The sequence below is a fragment of the Heteronotia binoei genome, chromosome 1 (genome assembly GCF_032191835.1).
Source record: "Heteronotia binoei isolate CCM8104 ecotype False Entrance Well chromosome 1, APGP_CSIRO_Hbin_v1, whole genome shotgun sequence".
NCBI lineage: Eukaryota > Metazoa > Chordata > Lepidosauria > Squamata > Gekkonidae > Heteronotia > Heteronotia binoei.
In genome coordinates this window covers 263,807,338-263,825,523 of record NC_083223.1, presented here as the reverse complement: position 1 = coordinate 263,825,523, position 18,186 = coordinate 263,807,338, and the positions used below count along the sequence as shown (strand labels likewise).

Below are 18,186 nucleotides of genomic sequence, written 5' to 3'. Positions count from 1 at the left end.
ACTCTGAGATTTGGAGTGGAGGGTGGGATATAAATCCAATATCTTCATCTACCTCACAGGGTGTCTGTTGTGGGGGGGAAGGTAAAGGAGATCGTGAGCCGATCTGAGACTCTTTGGAGTGGAGGGCGGGATATAAATCCAATATCTTCATCTACCTCACAGGGTGTCTGTTGTGGGGGAGGAAGGTAAAGAGATTGTGAGCCGCTCTGAGACTCTTCGGAGTGGAGGGTGGGATATAAATCCAATATCTTCATCTACCTCACAGGGTGTCTGTTGTGGGGGAGGAAGGTAAAGGCGATTGTGAGCTGCTCTGAGACTGAGAAGTTCGGAGTGGAGGGTGGGATATAAATCCAATATCTTCTTCTTCTTAAGAACCCCTCATGAACACATGAAGTTGCCTTATGCTGAGTCAGTACCCTCGGTCCATCGAAGTCGGCCTTGTCTACTCAGACTGGCAGTGGCTCTCCAGGGTCTCTGGCAGAGGTCTTTCACACCACCTCCTGCATGGTTTTGTTTTAACTGGAGATGCCAGGGATCGAACTTAGGACCTTCTGCATGCCAAACCGACGCTGTACCACTGAGCCACGGTCCCTTCAGGATCTCTATTCTGGGTGGCTTCTGTGGTGGGGCCTTTCCTGTGGTGGCCCGTTGACTTTGGAGCTGCCTTCCCCAGCAAGTAGCCTGGTACCAGCCCTTTCCCTTATCTTTTGTTTTCTTAACTGCTGATTAAAAAAAAACTACTTCCTGGGGTGAAAAGAGATGTTTGAACACTGCTTTTTGTTTTATTCTGCCATTTTATTACTGCTTGGTTTATCATTTTTTATTGGAAATTGTTCATTTTGTTGTTGAGAACGGAAGCCGCATTTAAGGGCCCATCTGCTGAGAGCTGCAGGCAATATATCTATATCTATATATATATATATAGGCATAGCTATATCTCTATATATATCTGTATGACAAATGCTTGGTGATCTCATCAGACACACCAGAAATCCTGTCATTCCTCAGTATCCTTGTTTTTATATGCACGAGGCCGCTGGTCTCTCTGTATTGGGACAGGGGCTTGCATTAGGGAAGGAAAAGCTGCCTTTTTGGAACATTCTGCATCCCAGTGAACTGCCAAGAGCCATCTTATTTGCATTAATGTCACCTTTCTTTGTGACCTGCTGCGGGGAACGGCAGCTCTGACAAATGACTCCCACCACCCTCTCCGATGGGGAGCGGAGTTGGCGGCCAAAATTCAGATGTAATAACATTAAATCAGATTCCGTTTGCCAGTGCTAAATTTAGCTTTCTGGATCGAGCACTTTTTATTACGGGCTTGGCAGGAAGCCTAGCCAGAGCCCAGCTGCTGAAGAGCAGCGAGGCCGCAAACAACCGAAAGCAGGGCATCCTGCGTCGGTCGCCTCCCAATGGCCTCTCCTATCAGCTTGACTCTTAAAAAATAAATAAATACTTGCTTGGCTTTCCCTGAAGCCAGGCAAAGCGAGACATTGGCTGGTTCATCTGCGTGTTACCTGTGTAAGTAGAAGGGCAGGGAAATTGCCAGAGCTGTGGTTTACTCTCTGTGCACTCCTGCAGATCCGACACTTTGGTGCATCAAACGCAACCCACGATCAGTGTGTCCGCTTGAGATTTGGGTTTCACATGCTGGTTTATGACCAGACTTTAGCCACCAGTTAGATCAAGGGTGTTGAACTCATTTGTCGGATCTGACATAAATGAGTCCTTGTCGAGCTGGGCCACGTGTGTTATAAAATGTTATGCCAGGTAGCAGAGATATAAACTTTATAAAGGACGCAGACAAACACAATTATAGATTTTGTATCTCTCCTGTGTGATTGAGGGAAATGGGCAAAGGAAGCTCTGGCTCTTTCCCTGTCTCCCCGGGAGATGAGGAGGAGGTGGAGCTTCAGCCATTACAAGGAAAGAAAGCTTGGCTCAGTAGCTCTGCTATGCAATTGAGAGAGCCTAGCAAAGCAAGCTCTTCCTCCCCAAGGGAGGAGCCTCAGACAATGGGAAAAACAGAAGCTTTGCTCTGTAGCTTCTGTGTGATTGAGCAAGCCTGGCAAAGCAAGCTGTGACACAGAAGGAAGCAAGAGAGAGGGAGAAGAAAGACTTGCTCGCAGGCCTGATTGGAACCTTCTGGGGTCTGATTTGGCCCCCTGGGCCACATATTTGACACACCTGATTTAGGTATTCAGGTGTAACTTCCAAACCTGATTAAAAGAGAGCCCACAGTGACATAAGTGCGAGATCTGCCTGGGGTTGCTGACTCTCTGTTGGGTGTTTGCTTTTTTGCTCCCTTTCTTTTCTTCCTGAGAGCCAGTTTGGTGTAGTGGTTAAGTGTGCGGACTTCTATGTAGGAGAACCGGGTTTGATTCCCCACTCCTCCACTTGCACCTGCTAGCATGGCCTTGGGTCAGCCATAGCTCTGGCAGAGGTTGTCCTTGAAAGGGCAGCTGCTGTGAGAGTCCTCTCAGCCCCACCCACCTCACAGGGTGTCTGTTGTGGGGGAGGAAGATAAAAGAGATTGTGAGCTGCTCTGAGACTCTGGAATTCGGAGTAGAGGGTGGGATATAAATCCAATATCTTCTTCTTCTTCTTCCTTGGAATCTAGCAGTAAAGAGTCTGAAACACTAGCAGTGCAGTGGGCCAGTGCAACCCAGATGGTTCATAGCACTGACTCCCTTTTCTTCTGTAAGCACTCTTATACCCTTACAGTTTGCCTTGCAGGAGCCATAAAACATTCATGTAAACGGAACCTCTGCCCTTCGTTGAGCGGCAAAAAGAAGGCCCCTGCGCAGCTTCCCTCTGTTTCTGAAACAGTCATCTTTCCAGTTCCATTGTCCCAACATTGCCTTGTTTGCTTCTCTCTGCTCCTCATTTGGGAGTTGAGTGAGTGAGTGGCACATGGAAGAAACTTCCCCGTACCTAGTGCCACGGGTGACTGAAAGAAGAGAAGGGATGTGGCTCAGCGGCAGAGCCTCTGCTTGGCATGCAGAAGGTCCCAGGTTCTAATCCTTCGCATCTCCAGTTAAAGGAGATCAGGTGGTAGGTGATGTGAAAGACACCCTGGAGGGCCACTGCCAGTCTAAGAGGATAAGGCTGAGCTGGATGGACTGAAGGTCTGACTCAGTATAAGGCAGCTTCACTTGTTCATCTCAGTTTTTGCTGTTTCTGGGGAGTAGGATCTGTGCTCCCGAAGCCCCTCTGCTGACCGCGGTGTGTGTGTTTTGTTTTGTTTTTGTCGTCACCGGGGCTTTTTTTGTAGCAGGAACTCCTTTGCTTATTAGGCCACATATATGATGTAGCCAATCCTCCAAGAGCTTGCAGGGCTCTTAGAATCCCTAGTGCTGGCCATGCTTACAGTACTACCACTGAAGGCAGACCCCTGCACAACACACACCCCCCTTCCCGGTTGCTCCCTTGGGAAACAAAATTGCACGCACGGCACGATGATGTCACCAAAAGTGACATCATCAGGCAGGCCAGGGGCGAGGAGGGCGGTAAGCAAGCCCTGGCCGTGCTCAGGCTTTGTGCTTTGCAGGAAGCGTGATCGGGGGCAGGGAGAGCTGACGCTTGCGTACTGCATTCCTGTGCGCAAGCTCTGGCCTGGCTCATCAGGGGAGAGAGGGGCGCCCAGTGGTGCCCTAGGCAGCCACCTATCCCGCCTACTCCCACACTCCGGCTCTGCCTATAAGCTCCAGGAGGATTGGCTACATCAGGGGTGTGTGGCCTAATATGCAAAGGAGTTCCTGCTACAAAAAAAAAGCCCTGGTCATCACCATTTCCCCCCCCCCAAAAAAAGGTAAATTCTGCCTAAGGAAAATTCATTTATAAAGCCAGAAAAAAAGTATTTTATCCTCCCATTCCCCCAGCACCCAAACTGCTTGCCATCACGCCAAGCCTCTCCCCTCCTATATTGTTTCACAAGAGACATGATGCAAAGGACATTCCTGGTTTTTAAGGGGGGACGGGGACGGTGTTTCTGCAGCTCAGTGGCACGACTGCAAGATAAATGTAGATCGTGCCAGCCGCTTGGGGCCACTCTTTCTCTGCAAAGGAATTAGCTTGCCCAGCAGGAAGAAAAACAGTAATTTTTTTTTTGTACCAAAAAAAAGTAGCAGCCCTGAACTGTAAAAAACCAAAAACCAAAACCCCAGCAGTGGGGAAATCTGAGTCAACCTGAGCCAGGCAGGAAGGGGATGACTCAGCATTGCTGTGTCCCAGGAGTGCACACTGGAGCCGCAGATGCAATGACAGCCAATTAAGGGGAAACCTCAGATGCATTAATCTATGGAATGCTCTCAAAGCCCTGTGTCATTTACACGAGGAAAGTAAAGGGGTATGCAGTTTTTAAACAAAGTAGGGCAGCTTGAGAGCTTTTGAAACAAAACAAAATCCCTTTTTTTAGCCTTTGGGTATGTCAGCAAGTAGACCTTGGTCTTCTTTTTATGACTTTGCCCTGCAGACTTCTGGGTAACTCTTAGAGCATGACCTTGAATAGAGAGGCCTGTAGCCTGACCTGGATGGCCTGGGCTAGCCAGATCTCGGAAGCTAAACCGGGTCGGCCCTCGTTAATGTTTGGATGGGAGACCTCCAAGGAAATCCAAGGTCGCTGTGCAGAGGCAGGCGATGGCAAACCATCTCTGGTTGTCTCTTGTCTTGAAAACCCATGGGATTGGCTGTATCTTGCCACCAAAAAAGAGAAGCCTGAAGTCATTGTCTGAGTGATTAGGGTTTACCCCCACTTGTCTGACATGGGAGATTTGTTCTATCTTTGACTGTGGTCTGAATTTAGAGCACAGTTACAGGCATGGCTCGAGGAGAGCCAGTTTGGTGTAGTGGTTAAGTGCGCCAACTCTTATCTGGGAGAACTGGGTTTGATTCCCCACTCTTCTGCTTTCAGCTGCTGGAATGGCCTTAGGTCAGCCATAGCTCTTATAGGAGTTGTCCTTGAAAGGGCAGCTGCTTGTGAGAGCCCTCTCACCCACCTCACAGGGAGATTGTAAGCTGCTCTGAGTCTCTGATTCAGAGAGAAGGGCGGGGTATAAAATTGAAGTCGTCATCTTCTTCTTCTAGATGGATATCTATAGCTTTAAAAGAGAGCAAAAGTCCAGTAGCGCCTTAAAGAATAACAGAATTTATAGCAGGGTATGAGCTGTTCACTTCAGAAGTGAGCAGTGACTCACGAAAGCTCATACCGGATCACAAATTTTGTTAGTCTTTAAGGCAAGGATCTGTCATTGCCAGTTGTGGAATTTAGTGGTGGGCATAAAGCGCAGTACCATTAGGTTCCCAGGGTTCATTTAAGTGCCCAATAAGAAAGCAAAGAAAGGCCTAGAAAAAACATGCTTCTTTTAAAAGCGTGAATTAGCTCTGCGTGGAAAAGGCGACTGAAGAAAGGTGCTTCTGCTGTTTGCAAGGAAACTTTAACACTGTTGATAGTGAGTCAGGACTGGGCAAGCCAGAGCACACTGAGGCCTCTTCCTTCACGCCAAACATTTTTGAGACTGGTCTTTAGAGGCTGGATTTGTACTGGAGCCTGAAGGGCATTGGGCAGCTACGTGGAGGGCAGAGTGCCAGGGGGTCCTGAGATTTATCCTAGGCCTGACCAATTCAGATGCCTCATTTTGGCTGTCAATCACAAGAGCTGTTGTTGAATGTAACTTAATGAGCCTGCAGGTCCCAGCCTTCAGCTATGCAAAGTTCTTTGGTTCCGGCTGCAGAGTCTCGGACAGTTGCAAGTGAATACAGGACTGATGAAGCACAGATTGGGAAAACTAGCCCACAGCAGGAAGACGTACAATGTGTGCTGTATTTTCATTATAATACAGAAAGGGTCCCATTTCAGCTGAGCGCCCCCTGACTCTCCCTCTTAAGGGTCACCTCTCACCCGCTGTTGCTGAGGCTCTTCTTTGTTGTGCCTGGTGTTAGGTCCGTTCATAAACAGCTCTTTTGCTTTGTGATGTTCTAATTGTCTTTGTTGTGTAAACCACTTTGATTGCACTCGTTGATGATTACATACAGGCCTTGAATTCAGCAGGAGCTCCCAGGAGTGCAGCTCCTGAACCTTTCTGAGGGTTCCCCCTCCCCACCTACCTTGTCCACTGAACAGTAGGTGCAGCTGCATAACAATCCCTGGATTAGGAGAGCGGGCAGCCAGCCACCAGGAGCTTTGCCACCCCCCCAGCAGCCCTCATTAAGTCTGCATCACCCTTTCTCCACTTCTTATGTGACTTTGGGCAGTGGGTGGCTTGCTGGCCTTTTCACTGTGGTGGCGGGGGCGGGGGGGGGGAGTGACCTAGGAGAGCCCCAGGCAATCTCTAGCCAGCCGAAGCAGGCCTTGCTCACACAGGACTTTCCTTTCTTGCATTGGGTTGCTTTTGGCTGGGGGGAGGGTGGGTGGCATATGCTAATGAGCTCCATCATCTGTTTTTCTACAAAGTGACCCCTGATTTTTATTTATTTTTATATATATATTTATGTATACACACACACACACACATACAAGGAAAGAGGAAAGAATCAGATCAAGTCGCCTGCCATAGGAAGGGCTGGGGTTTTCATTTCTGCCTTGTCCATAAATTATTTGCCATGATTTGTTCTGAAAGGCTTTCCCTGTTGATTTCCCCTCCCTGCGTTTCAGGTGGTTAAAGTGGGCCTCATCGAAGATTCTCCTGCAGCTACAGGTACGATTTAACTGCGTGGCTTGGTGCACTGCAGGTTCTTATGAACCCATCTGGATTTTAAACTGCTTTCTCCTGAGTGCGAAACAGGGCAATTTAGCTAGGATTGATCTGGAAACAGTCGGCTCTGCCTTGCAAGAAAGGAAAAACTTGCACTTCCCTACTGTGCTAGAGCTACAAGTGTCTCAAATTGCGTGCAGGGGGAGCAGCAGAGTGCTACTGCAGTGGGGGCTGGAGTGTTGTGTGGCCCAGAACACACACTGTGCAGTCACAGAACTCTGAACGGTTAGGAAAAAGCGGACATGGGCCACCCTGCGGCAGTCTGGCAGTCTTATCTTTGGCTATCACTGATCTGCCCTGACCTGGCTGGCTGGCTCAGACTAGCATGATCTTATCAGGTCTCAGAAGCTAAGCAGGGTCAACCCTGGTCAGTATCTGGAGGGGAGGAATACCAGGGTTGTGACGCAGAGGCAGGCAATGGTGGAACCACCTCTGAACTTCTCTTGCCTTGGACACCCTACGACGAGGTCGCCGTAAGTCAGCCATGACTTCATGGCACTCCACACACAGAGAACTGTGAGGAACGCTTGCCTATTGCTCTGGTAGTTGATCACAAGGTTGTATAGGTATGAGTGTTTAATGTAAGAATGAGGTGGGACTCCAATTTTCAGTTTGGAGGGATGGAGGAGCCATGTCCCAGATATTACAGGTTTGGAAAGCCTTGCTTCCTTTCTTCATTTGCACCTGCATGTGCGCTCCTGATACCAAAAGGCCCCGATGGAGAGGCTGGGTGCTGATGTTGTTTGATGTAAACAACGAAGTGGCTGTGAGCTATAAGAACATGTCTCCTCTTTGTCCTTCCCGGCCAAAGCCTCGTGCTCTCCTTCCTTTGTAGGCGAAGGAGACGACACTCCCGTCATCAGCCTCACGGTCCCGTCCACTTCTCCCCCCTCAACCTCCGGCCTCGCCAGGGACGTCACTGCCACTCCTCCGTCGTCTCCCTCTATGACAAGCGGGCTGGCGGTCATGGGGTAAGTCTTGAGCAACTGGGCGAGGGAGGCTTCGGACCCGCCAGGAGAAGAGGGGCCTTCCCATGCTCTTTGGGGAGAGTCGTAACGAGTGCTGAGGGCTCAGGGCAGGTGTCAGTGCTGTGGGCTTCCACACGCCGGGAATGAGCAGACATGCTGCTGTCTCCTCCTCATTCCAAAGGCCAAGGTTGAGAAAGCCGTGTAGGACTCGGGCGAGCAATTGCCTGAAGGCCATTTTAAGGCAGGGCTGAGTCAAAAGCCGTGTCAACACCAGTGTTCCCTATAAGCTGAGTTAGCGTGAGCTAGCTCACAGATTTTTTGCCTCCAGCTCACACATTTTTGTCTCAGCTCAGGAAAAATTAGCTCAGGCCCCAGGGCACAATAATTTATGCTCACAAAGTAGAATTCTTGCTCACAAGACTCTGCAGCTTAGAGGGAACATTGGTCAACAGCCTGTCGTGTGACTTCCAACAAGTCTTGTCATCATTGCAGCAGACCTTCTGACCCCCAATGGATCTCTTTTCCTCCTTCAGTGAGGAAAGAGGGGAATTGTCCTGACCTAATTGCTTCCCTTCTTGCCAACTCAGGAACCTTTCTACATTTCCCAACTCCAGGAACAATTCTAAATAAAGTTTGTTAATTTCTATCTCGCCCTCCCCACAAAAGGGCTCATGGTAGGTTACACAGAATCATGACTAAATAACAAGAAATGGAAATTCAACAGTAAAATTAACATTAACATCAAGTATGAAACAAACCAGAGCGAGTTAAAATAGTAGCATTTTGAGTTAAAATAGTAGCATTTTGAGTTAAAATAGTAATGTTGTTTCAATAATTACGATGATGATACATAATAGCACAAGCTTTTCTGAACAAGGGCAGCTCCTACATTTCAGGAGAGTCTATGACCTTTCCTGATCAGAAATGCCGAAGCTGCCTTTCCACGAGCTTGTCAGGCTCGGGTGGGCAGGAATGCAAACAGCAGCACCTCAGTTTCTGTCTCCTCTTTGGCCAGGTCACCTTCCCACTAGGAGCTTAAGGGGCTCTTTGCCATACAAAGCTTTCATTCACACTCTCTCCCCTCCTTCTCTTCCCCGTTGCAGGTCCCCCAATAGCCCCTACGGTGATGTCATTGGGTTGCAGGTGGACTATTGGCTTGCTCAGCCCATCGAAAAGAAGAAGGAAGGGGAAAAGAAGGATGCCAGTTCCAAAAACACGCTCAAGAGCGTCTTCCGCTCAGTGCAGGTGTCACGGCTTCCAAACAGCGGGGAAACCCAGCCCTCTGGGACCATGGCCATGACCGTTGTCACCAAAGAGAAGAATAAGAAAGGTGAGTTGTTGTGGACGGGGTGGCCAGAGGAAAGGGGCGGAGCCTTGATGGCAGCAGCCCAAGCCAAAGGCAGAACTATCTAGGCTGACAAGGGAACAAAAATGGATATCGGCTGTCTCCTTCTTGCAGACGGAACTGACCGCCATCTTTTATTTAAAACATTTATATTCCGCCTTTCCACCCAAAAAGGGTCCCTGAGGCCTCAAACACAAAATAGCATTTAAAACGTATCTGTGAAATACCAAACAATATAGTAAAAACATATAGACAAACAAACACAGCGCAACCAGGGAGGAGGACCAGTAAAAGTTTACTGAGGGCATGGCAAACAAAGCAAACAAAAAATCTTCACATGCTTGCAGAAGTCAATGATGGAGGGAGACAGGCAAATCTCCCTTCAGGGAGTTCCTAGTTCTGGTGCCATGACCAAGAAGGCTCTTTTTCGGGTTTCCACTTGCCTAGCCTTTGTGTGGCATTTGGTTCCACAGCTGTACTCTTGGATGTTGTGCAGCATTAGAGGCTATAGGGAGCGGTAGGGAGTGTTTTCCCTGCCTGTTTTCATCCTTACACTTTTTCCTTGTAAAAATGAGGCATCTTCACCCATCAGGTTCTTCTTCTTTTCTAGTTCCCACCATTTTCCTGAGCAAGAAACCCAAAGAGAGGGAGGTGGATTCCAAGAGCCAAATGATCGATGGGATCAGTCGGCTAATCTGCTCCGCAAAGCAGCAGCAGACCATGCTGAAAGGTAACCCCTTCGGTCTGGGAACGAAGACCAGGTGCCCTGGCGGGAATATCCTGGGTATAAATATGATGTGTGGCCAGTGTGGAAGAGTGGGATCCAAAACCAAGCCAAGGAAAAACACCAAAGAAGATTTGGCTACATGGAAGGCTGCATCTTAGAATAGTCTTGAGGGGTCTGGAGACCAAGTCCTACGAAGAAAGGTTGGAGGAGCTGGGCATGTTTAGCCTGGAGAGGAGGCAGCTGAGAGGTGATAGGATCACCATCCTCAAGTATTTGAAGGGCTGTCATATAGAGGATGATGTGGAATTGTTTTCTGTGGCCCCAGAAGGTAGGACCAGAACCTATGGGCTGAAATTAAATCAGAAGAGTTTCCGGTTCAACATTAGGAAGAACTTTCTGACCGTTAGAGCGGTTCCTCAGTGAAAGAGGCTTCCTCGGGAGGTGGTGGGCTCTCCTACCTTGGAGGTTTTTAAACAGAGACTAGATGGCCATCTGACAGCAGTGAAGATCCTGTGAATTTAGGGGGAGGTATTTGTGATTTTCCTGCATTGTGTGTGTGTGTGTGTGGTGGGATGGTGGGACTAGATGACCCTGGAGGTCCCTTCCAACTCTATGATTCTATGATATTGCCATCTTCCTAGCTGAACTAGAGTTTTTTCATGTGCGTGTTGCCTTTGAAACCAGATCTTTTGAGTGTTTGGCGCAAACTAAGCCAGGTGTGAAGTGAATTCTCAGCCAGCAGGCTTCTTTTTCTGAATTCTCTTTCCGTTCCCTTCTAGTTTCCATCGATGGAGTGGAATGGAGCGACATCAAGTTTTTCCAGCTAGCCGCCCAGTGGCCCACTCATGTGAAGCACTTCCCCGTCGGACTCTTTGGCTCCAAGCCAGCCTGATGGCGGCGACAGGGCCGCCCCCTCCCGCGTCCTCATCGCCCCGCCACAAGGTGGCGTCACGTCTGTCCGAACCATCCACCAAACCAGCGCCGTCCCGCGGTCACTTCACCTGTGTTACATTGCTGTGTGTCGATCCGGTCTCCTCAGGGAGGGACCGGGCTCTGGTGCCAACAGAGACGCTGCGTTTTTTGCCTCCGGCCCAGGAGCTGCCGCCGACTGCTTTCTCATGTCTGCTGCCACGTCGTGTCGTTGGTTGTCCAGCCTCCACTTGTGTTGAGCGAATCGTGTCTTGGGAACGGACCCCCCCCCCAGAGGCTTGGATTCTATGTCCACCACGCACACTCCCTCCCCTGAGCCGGTGCATCTGTGTGTTCTTGAAGAATGTCTTAGGGAAGTTGCAGTACATGAAACATCCACCTTCAAATATCATCGTTTTTTTTCTGCGTTCTAGCTTTGCTGAGCCAAGGGAGAGCGACACCAAACACACACATGCGCGCGCTGTCTCTCTCTCTCTCTCTCTCTCTCTCTCTCCCTCTCTCTCAAAAGCTCTCCTTTTCAAATTCAGCCTTTCCAGAAGCATAAAGCTTGCAGAGGCCATGAAGGCAGTTTTATTTCTGAGACTCAACTCGGACTTAGCCTTTATTCCCCCTCCTTGTGCCCCTGCTGCTGGGTAGAAAGCGCCAGGCTGCTGGAAGGAGCCTTAACCCATTCCCGTGAGGCTTCCCACTCCTCACCCAGAGGAGGAAAAGTTGAAGACGTAGGACCAGAAGTGGACCTAAACAGGCAGATGTGCCTGTTTGGCGTTCTGTGCTTGTAGTAATCCTCACAATAGTTTTTCAAACTGAGTAATTGGGATAACTGCTCCTTCCCTGCAAAGCGTCGTGCGAGGAGATCCGGCCTAGTCTCTTGCAAACAAGAGGCACTTTCCAGGGGAGGCCCCAATCGCTAGTGCGGCGTGACAGGGGAGCATGGGGAGGGGAGGGGGAGATTGTCCACCGCTTTGGGCAGGAGGAGAACGTTGCCCAACAAACACGAAGCATTAACGTGTGCCCCATGCGACGAGGGATGTGCCTCACGCAACTCCCAAGCCGCCTTTCAGAAGTCTCAGACTTCAACTTCCCCCCCCTCCCCCTTTTAACCTACTGAGTGCTTTGAGGCAGCTTTGCGTGTGACAAGTGCATCCCCTGCAGGAACCGCAGACTCTCAACCTCTACCGTTTCTAAGGTGGGGAGGCTGCAGCCAGTCCCATCTTTTTAGGATTTATTTTTTTAAACAGGCAGGGTCTGCGTCCCTGGCTCTTCGGGGTGGGGGCGGGCGGGCCGTCTGTGCCATACTGAAAGCTACAGACCTTGCCAAACAAGCCTTTCCCTCCCAAGGGCCTGCTGTCATACGGGAAGGGAGCATTCTCTGCCCTGAGAATTCCTCCTTCAAGAAAATCTGCATGGGGGTTTGGACCTCAGCCTCACGACGGCCCGTTTGATAGAGATTCAGGGATGCAGAATGGGTTGTGGTCTTTGGAAGCAGGCGGGTTGGAGGGTGGGGGGCTGTTTCTCTGTAGCACACCAAAGGCTGTTTTTGTGTGCTTGATGAGAGCTTTTTTCCCCAGACACCGCCCGCTCCCCACTGCCCATGCCTGAGCATCGCTGCTTTTTGTCGCTTAATAGGTCTTGTGCTTTTTGAAACAAAGAACAGCAACGCTTCCCGAAGGTGGCTTGCGAGGACACAGAAGGACATCCCTGCAACTCCTCGATCTTCCAAACTTTTGCCATCAGGGGCATGCAAGTGTTCTAGCTCCGGAAAGTGTGCCGAGATCTTTCCTGTTTCTGACCAGCAATAAGCAAGCCCCAGCCTTTGACAGGGCGCACGTGGATCAGTCTTCTTTAATGTACTTCTTGAAGCCACATGGTCGGTCTGGTTCGCCAGATGAGGAAGCGGCTGTGGGCCACAAAGCTTCAAAGGGCTAAATGCTCTCAGTGCAGCCGGGAATGGCTTTGACGGGAAACATGGGGCACACAGCCTGGCCACTCTGTTTCTGATTCTCTTTTTCCAGGGTCCGAAGATGCGGTCCTGTGTAGCTGGGGCAGAGCCTTGCATACCTGAAAGTGACTTTGTCAGTTTCCGAGCTGTTAGGGGCAGAAGAGGCGGCGCAGTAGGCTTTGCAGTCAGAAGGCAGAGCGGAAAGGAACAACCGATGGCCCTTGGGTGATGCTCTCTTCTCCCTCGACTTCCCCCCTCCTTTAAACTTTCTCCTTCAGACCAGACCTTGCCTTCTTCAGCTGTTTGTTTTGACCAAGAGGCCGGGCACCAGCCCACCTCCATTTTGTTTCAAAGCGAGTAGATCTTTTTCCCCTCGATGAGACGTCTCGGTGGCTGCAGATTAGCCCATAGGCTGCTTTAAACATTTCTTCTCGCCGGCTGCGATCACACACGCTAGACAATGCACTTTCAATCCACTTTTGATGCACTTCCCAACTGGATTTTACTGTGTGAACTGGCAAACTCCAATTGAAAAATGCATTGGGAATGGATTGAAAGTGCATTATTTTGGTGCATGCGATCGCAGCCGTGGTTCCTGCCGCCCACCGGAGTTTAAGCTCCACGGCACAGCTTTGCCAGTCAGACTCTCACATTCTCCTTGGATCCCAGCTGACATTCTCAACCCTCCATATGAAACTGACCTTGGGGCTCTTCTCCTTGAACTCCCCATCCCATGGAATAGGCTTTGGCATGTAGTCTATCTTCTGCCTTGAATGAGGTCCCCTCCTCCCCATTGATGTTTGAATACTGAAGAAATCCCTCCTGCAACATTCTGGTATGTCAGTTATCCCTGGGGGGGGGGGGGGGGGCTTGAGGCAGCTGGCTCCTCCGCGTGAAGACTTGTGTGCTGCTTGTGCGTGCATCTAGAGCAGGGGGGTCCTTCAATAAGCACAACTTGGAATCTTATCTTCCTCCCCCCCGTCTGCTCCGCAGTAATGTTGTCTTTGCATTAATCGGTTCGCTGAATAGGTTTTTCTTCTTCCCCTTGATGCAAGCGATGCTATTCTTCACCCAGTGGTTCCAGAGCAGTGGTTGGAAGCAAACCCTCCAATGATGCCTGTCTGTTGCGTGTGTGTGTGTGTGTGTGTGGAGACATTCCAAAGCTCACAGCGAAACTGAGTTCCTCACCTGCTTCCCTGCATAGCCAGCGCCCATAATTCCTTGGTGCTTTGCCAGAGCGTGGTTTTTAAAAAAAATTATCCTCAGGCTTTTTCTTTTTCCACATCCAAATGAATTTCTTGAGAGCGGCTCCCTTGCCTTCGAGCCTGCGCGAGTCGTGATCCACCCTACGCCCAGCGCTGCCCACCAGCTCTGCCTAGCAACCCGCTTGAAGCGTGATAACCCCCAGTATTTCCTTTTGCTGCCGCTTGCTTAGGGATGCAGAAATTGGGGACTGCCCAGCATCTGTTGGACCACAATCCATGTCTGGCATTCTGGGTCACAAGCTGTGCAAGGGGTGGGGGGTGGGGAGCTTGACGTGAATGACCAGCAACGTTTCCTCCGAGGTCCAGGTCTCTTTAGCTCCCCTGGGTCGTTTTTGCCCTTGGCCGGTCTGTGTCTTCACACCCATGCCAGCCTCCTGCAGAAGTACACAGGGGACCGTTCCTATGCTCATTTGTCAAGCCGCTTCAGGGCTTCCTCACACGGGTCAGCTGTGCTGCCTGCTCTGTCAGTCTTTGTGGCCTGGCTGTTTAGATTCCTGCTCTTGCAAAGGACTCCGGCTGGCTGCGCTCTCATTCATAGCGGGGATCAGGGCTTTTTTTTGTAGCAGGAACTCCTTTGCATATTAGGCCACATGTCCCTGATGTAGCCAATCCTCCAAGAGCTTACAGTGGGCCCTGTACTAAGAGCCCTGTAAGCTCTTGAAAGATTGGTTACAGAAGAGGGGTGTGGCCTAATATGCAAAGGAGTTCCTGCTACAAAAAAAACCCTGGCAGAGACCAAGAATCCTGTCTCTGCAATTTGTCACTTGACATTTTCCTCCTCTCACATTTTTTTTTACGCAGTTTGCCAGCCTTAGCACACACCCCATCCCTGCCGCTTTCTGTGTCTCTTTGCTTGTGGGGAGGGGACTTGCCCAAAGAGCTTGGAGTCAGAAACCCGGCAGCTGTTTGCTTTGGCCCTGCGTGTGCCTGCTCACGTGTCCTCCCGAAACCCTTGGGGGGTGGGTCTGGTCCCATCAAATGCGCGCTTCCTCGTGTTACGTTTGTGCAAGAATGAGGATCCCGACTGTGAATTCTCTTGCTGCCATCACACCACTCCAGAGGCAGACTGGCCCGGCAGGAGTCCGCTGCGCCTTTCCTCCGAGAAAGGAGGCTCGAGCGGTTGGATCGGTGTTTCTCCTATTCCACTTCATGCTTTGTGTCCCCAGGCTTCAGGTAGCCTCTGCGAAGGACGTGGTCTAGAGTAGGGGTCAGTGACTTAGCCGTTTGTGTTTCGACCACTCCTTGAGCCCTTGAAGCCCAAGCCACATTTCCTGTGTCTCCATACCTGCCACTTGAAAGATTCTACCAAAGAGGAAATGATGCCCATGGGTGTGTGTAGGGGAGGAACAGCTCAGTGGGAGACGCCCCACAGGACTCTTTAAGATCTTTGCCCATTGCTTTTGCACATTCCAAGCGCACACCTTGCCTCATCACTAGTTTTCTGTCTTGACTGTTACAGTAAGTAAGGTCCAGCCCAGGGCCGTTGTGTCTCCTGTTTTGCTGTGTGGATATGCACATTCTGGAACGTTTTTCATCTAATTCAGATTCTCTGGATTTTCATGTGCTCTTCTGTGTCTCTCTGTGTGTGTCAGCCACTGTACATAAAATATGAGTTTTGTATATAATCTCATTTTTTTTTTGTAACTGTGTTTAAAACTCTCTTTTTGTTGTTTGAATCGCAGGCCCCAAAACTCCTAAAACAAAAACCACATTCAGAATCTCTGTCTGGATTGGATTTTGGAGCCTTTGTTGGTATTTGACATATTTTATTCCCGGGGTCTGTTGTCCCCGTCCCCCTATTTTTCGAGTTTTTCATTAAATAAACTGTGTTTTTTTTTCTTAATGCTTCTCGTTCTCAAGTGTGGTCACTTCATAATTTGGTTTTCCCTCAAAGCATCCCCCCTCCGCCACTGCCCAGACGGGGAGCATGGGGGCAGGAAGGGTGGCTTGGCAGAGAAAAGCCAGTCTTCCTGCGATATCTACAAGCAGAGAACAATGAAGTCAGCCTTGTAACAAAAGTGGAGGGAATCAATTTGAAACAGCTGTAGCCTTTTCCTTAAATACAGTAAACTCTGCACGTAAAACTCCACTTTTTAAAGGGGAAAAACACTGATAATCACAGAAGCTAAAATATCATTAATATTCAATACTGAATCTCCTTCAGAAAAATGTTGGGTTGTGCTTGGGGGAAAACAAAGCAAATTGGAGGTTAAAAGGTAAAGGTAGTCCCTGTGCAAGCACCAGTCTTTTCCGACTCGGGGGTGACGTTGCATCACGATGTCTTCACGACAGACTTTTTACAGGGTGGTTTACCATTGCCTTCCCCAGTCATCTGCATTGCCCCCACCCCCAGCAAGCTGGGTACTCATTTTACTGACCTCAGAAGGATGGAAGGCTGAGTCAACCTCAAGCCGACTACCTGAATCCAGCTTCTGCTGGGATCGAACTCAGGTCTTGAGCAGAGAGTTCTGACCGCAGTACTGCAGCTTTACCATTCTGCTCCACGGGGCTCTTCAGATCGGAGGAGGGAACCCTGAAAGCAAAGGCCATGGATAATGGCTTTGCCAAGACTTGAAACGTTCCACCAAATTTTAGTCTTAAATCTGCTGAAAGGTTTTCTGAATGCATGCTCTCTCCCAAGCAGCGTCCAATAAAGACAACAATCTCGCACATCATAAAACAGCCATAAAGAGAACCATTGGCTATATCTTGAGCACCAATAAAGCCAAATGGCCATAACTCTTATCAGAGCAGCTGCATGATAAGAGAGATCTTTACAGCCCATTCCTAGGCATCTCAGAATCAGTACGCTGTGTTTTCAAATAAATGCGCCGAGGACTGCAGTCTCAGTCAACAAGCCCTATGAGGTTTAATCTTGTAATTGATAAAACCTGCATGTTGAACAACAATACTGAAGGGGGGGGGGAGAAATGCCTCTTCTGTGACTACCTTGTAGTTCTATTTTGCAAGCTAACTTTGAGTGTTTAAACCAGGGGTGTCAAAGTTATTTTTACTTTATAATAGATACAGACAAACACGACTTTTTTTTATTTAACCCCCCCCCTGCCTGAAATAAAGCATGCCTAAAGTATAAGCACAAGCTCTCCCTTCCCCTCACTTCCGCCCGAGGAGAGGAGCCTCAGACTATGGGGAAAATAGAGGCTTTGCTCTGTAGCTTCCGTGTAATTGAGAAATCCTGGCAAAGCAAGCAGTGACGCAGAAAGAAGCCAAGAAAGAGGGAGAAGGAAGCAGACTCGCTCGTGGGCCTGATAGGAGCCCTCTGTTGGATGGGCCATTGGCTTAATCCAACATGACTTCTCTTATGTTCTCTGGAGGCCTGATTCAGCCCATGGGCTGCACGTTTGACATCCCTGGTCCAAACCATCTCATACAACAAAGTGAGGGGGTGTACAGATAGAGCCTGTGCAGCATGCACAAGGAGGCCAGAGCAAAAAAGCAAGACAACTACAATAGCTTAAGGGACAGAGCTGGATGTGGCCTAGGGAGAGTCGGGTTCAAGTCGGGTTCAAGTCCTATACTGTACCAAAAAGGAGGAGTCCATTCATTCAGGTGTTTCCCAGCCAACACTAGCAAAAAGCTTTACCTTGATGTATATGCAGGCATAACACCCTCCAACAGCTCAGCTTTGCAGGAGTTTGTCAGATGTGGGAATCCAAGCAGGGTTTAGCACTTTGATGGGAGACCACCAAGGAAGTCCAGGGTGCTATGCGGAGGAAGAAGAAATTGGATTTATAACATGCCCTATACTCTGAATCTCAGAGCAGTCACAATCTCCTTCACCTTCCTCCCCCACGACAGACACCCTGTGGGGTAGCTGGGGCTGAGAGAGCTCTTACATTAGCTGCCCTTTCAAGGACAACTCCTACGAGAGCTACGGCTGACCCAAGGCCATTCCAGAAGCTGCACGTGGAGGAGCGGGGAATCGAACCCGGTTCTCCCGGATAAGAGGCCACCTGCTTAACCACTACACCAAACTGGCAATGAAAGGCAATGGCAAGCCTGTTTGTCTCTTCCCCTGACCAGGATGGCCAAGGCTAGCCTAATCCCATCAGACCTTGGCAACTAAGCAGGGTTGGCTGGCTCTGGTTAGTACTTGAAAGGAGGTTAGTGCCAAGGAAGTCCCCGCTCTTCCACACAGCCCCTCCCCAACATGATAACAAAGAGGGGGTAAGCAGAGGCCAAACAGCACAACAAAGACTGAAGAGAAAGGAATTCTGCAGGTGCTCACACCTCTGGAGG

The 18,186-nt window shown here is 49.7% G+C and overlaps 1 protein-coding gene across 5 annotated transcripts in view; it reads left to right on the top strand.

Annotated features, from left to right (window-relative positions):
* The window catches only part of PACS1 (phosphofurin acidic cluster sorting protein 1), a 126,877-nt gene extending 115,911 nt beyond the window's left edge, over positions 1-10,966 (top strand). For all 5 annotated transcript variants that reach the window (XM_060255063.1, XM_060255080.1, XM_060255068.1 and 2 more), the window contains exons 20-24: positions 6,653-6,695; positions 7,588-7,723; positions 8,824-9,050; positions 9,676-9,795; positions 10,572-10,966. In XM_060255063.1, coding sequence (XP_060111046.1) covers positions 6,653-6,695; positions 7,588-7,723; positions 8,824-9,050; positions 9,676-9,795; positions 10,572-10,684 — 639 coding nt within the window. In that variant the 3' untranslated portion in view covers positions 10,685-10,966. The remainder of the gene's footprint in view (positions 1-6,652; positions 6,696-7,587; positions 7,724-8,823; positions 9,051-9,675; positions 9,796-10,571) is intronic.
* The last annotated feature ends 7,220 nt before the right edge of the window (positions 10,967-18,186 follow it).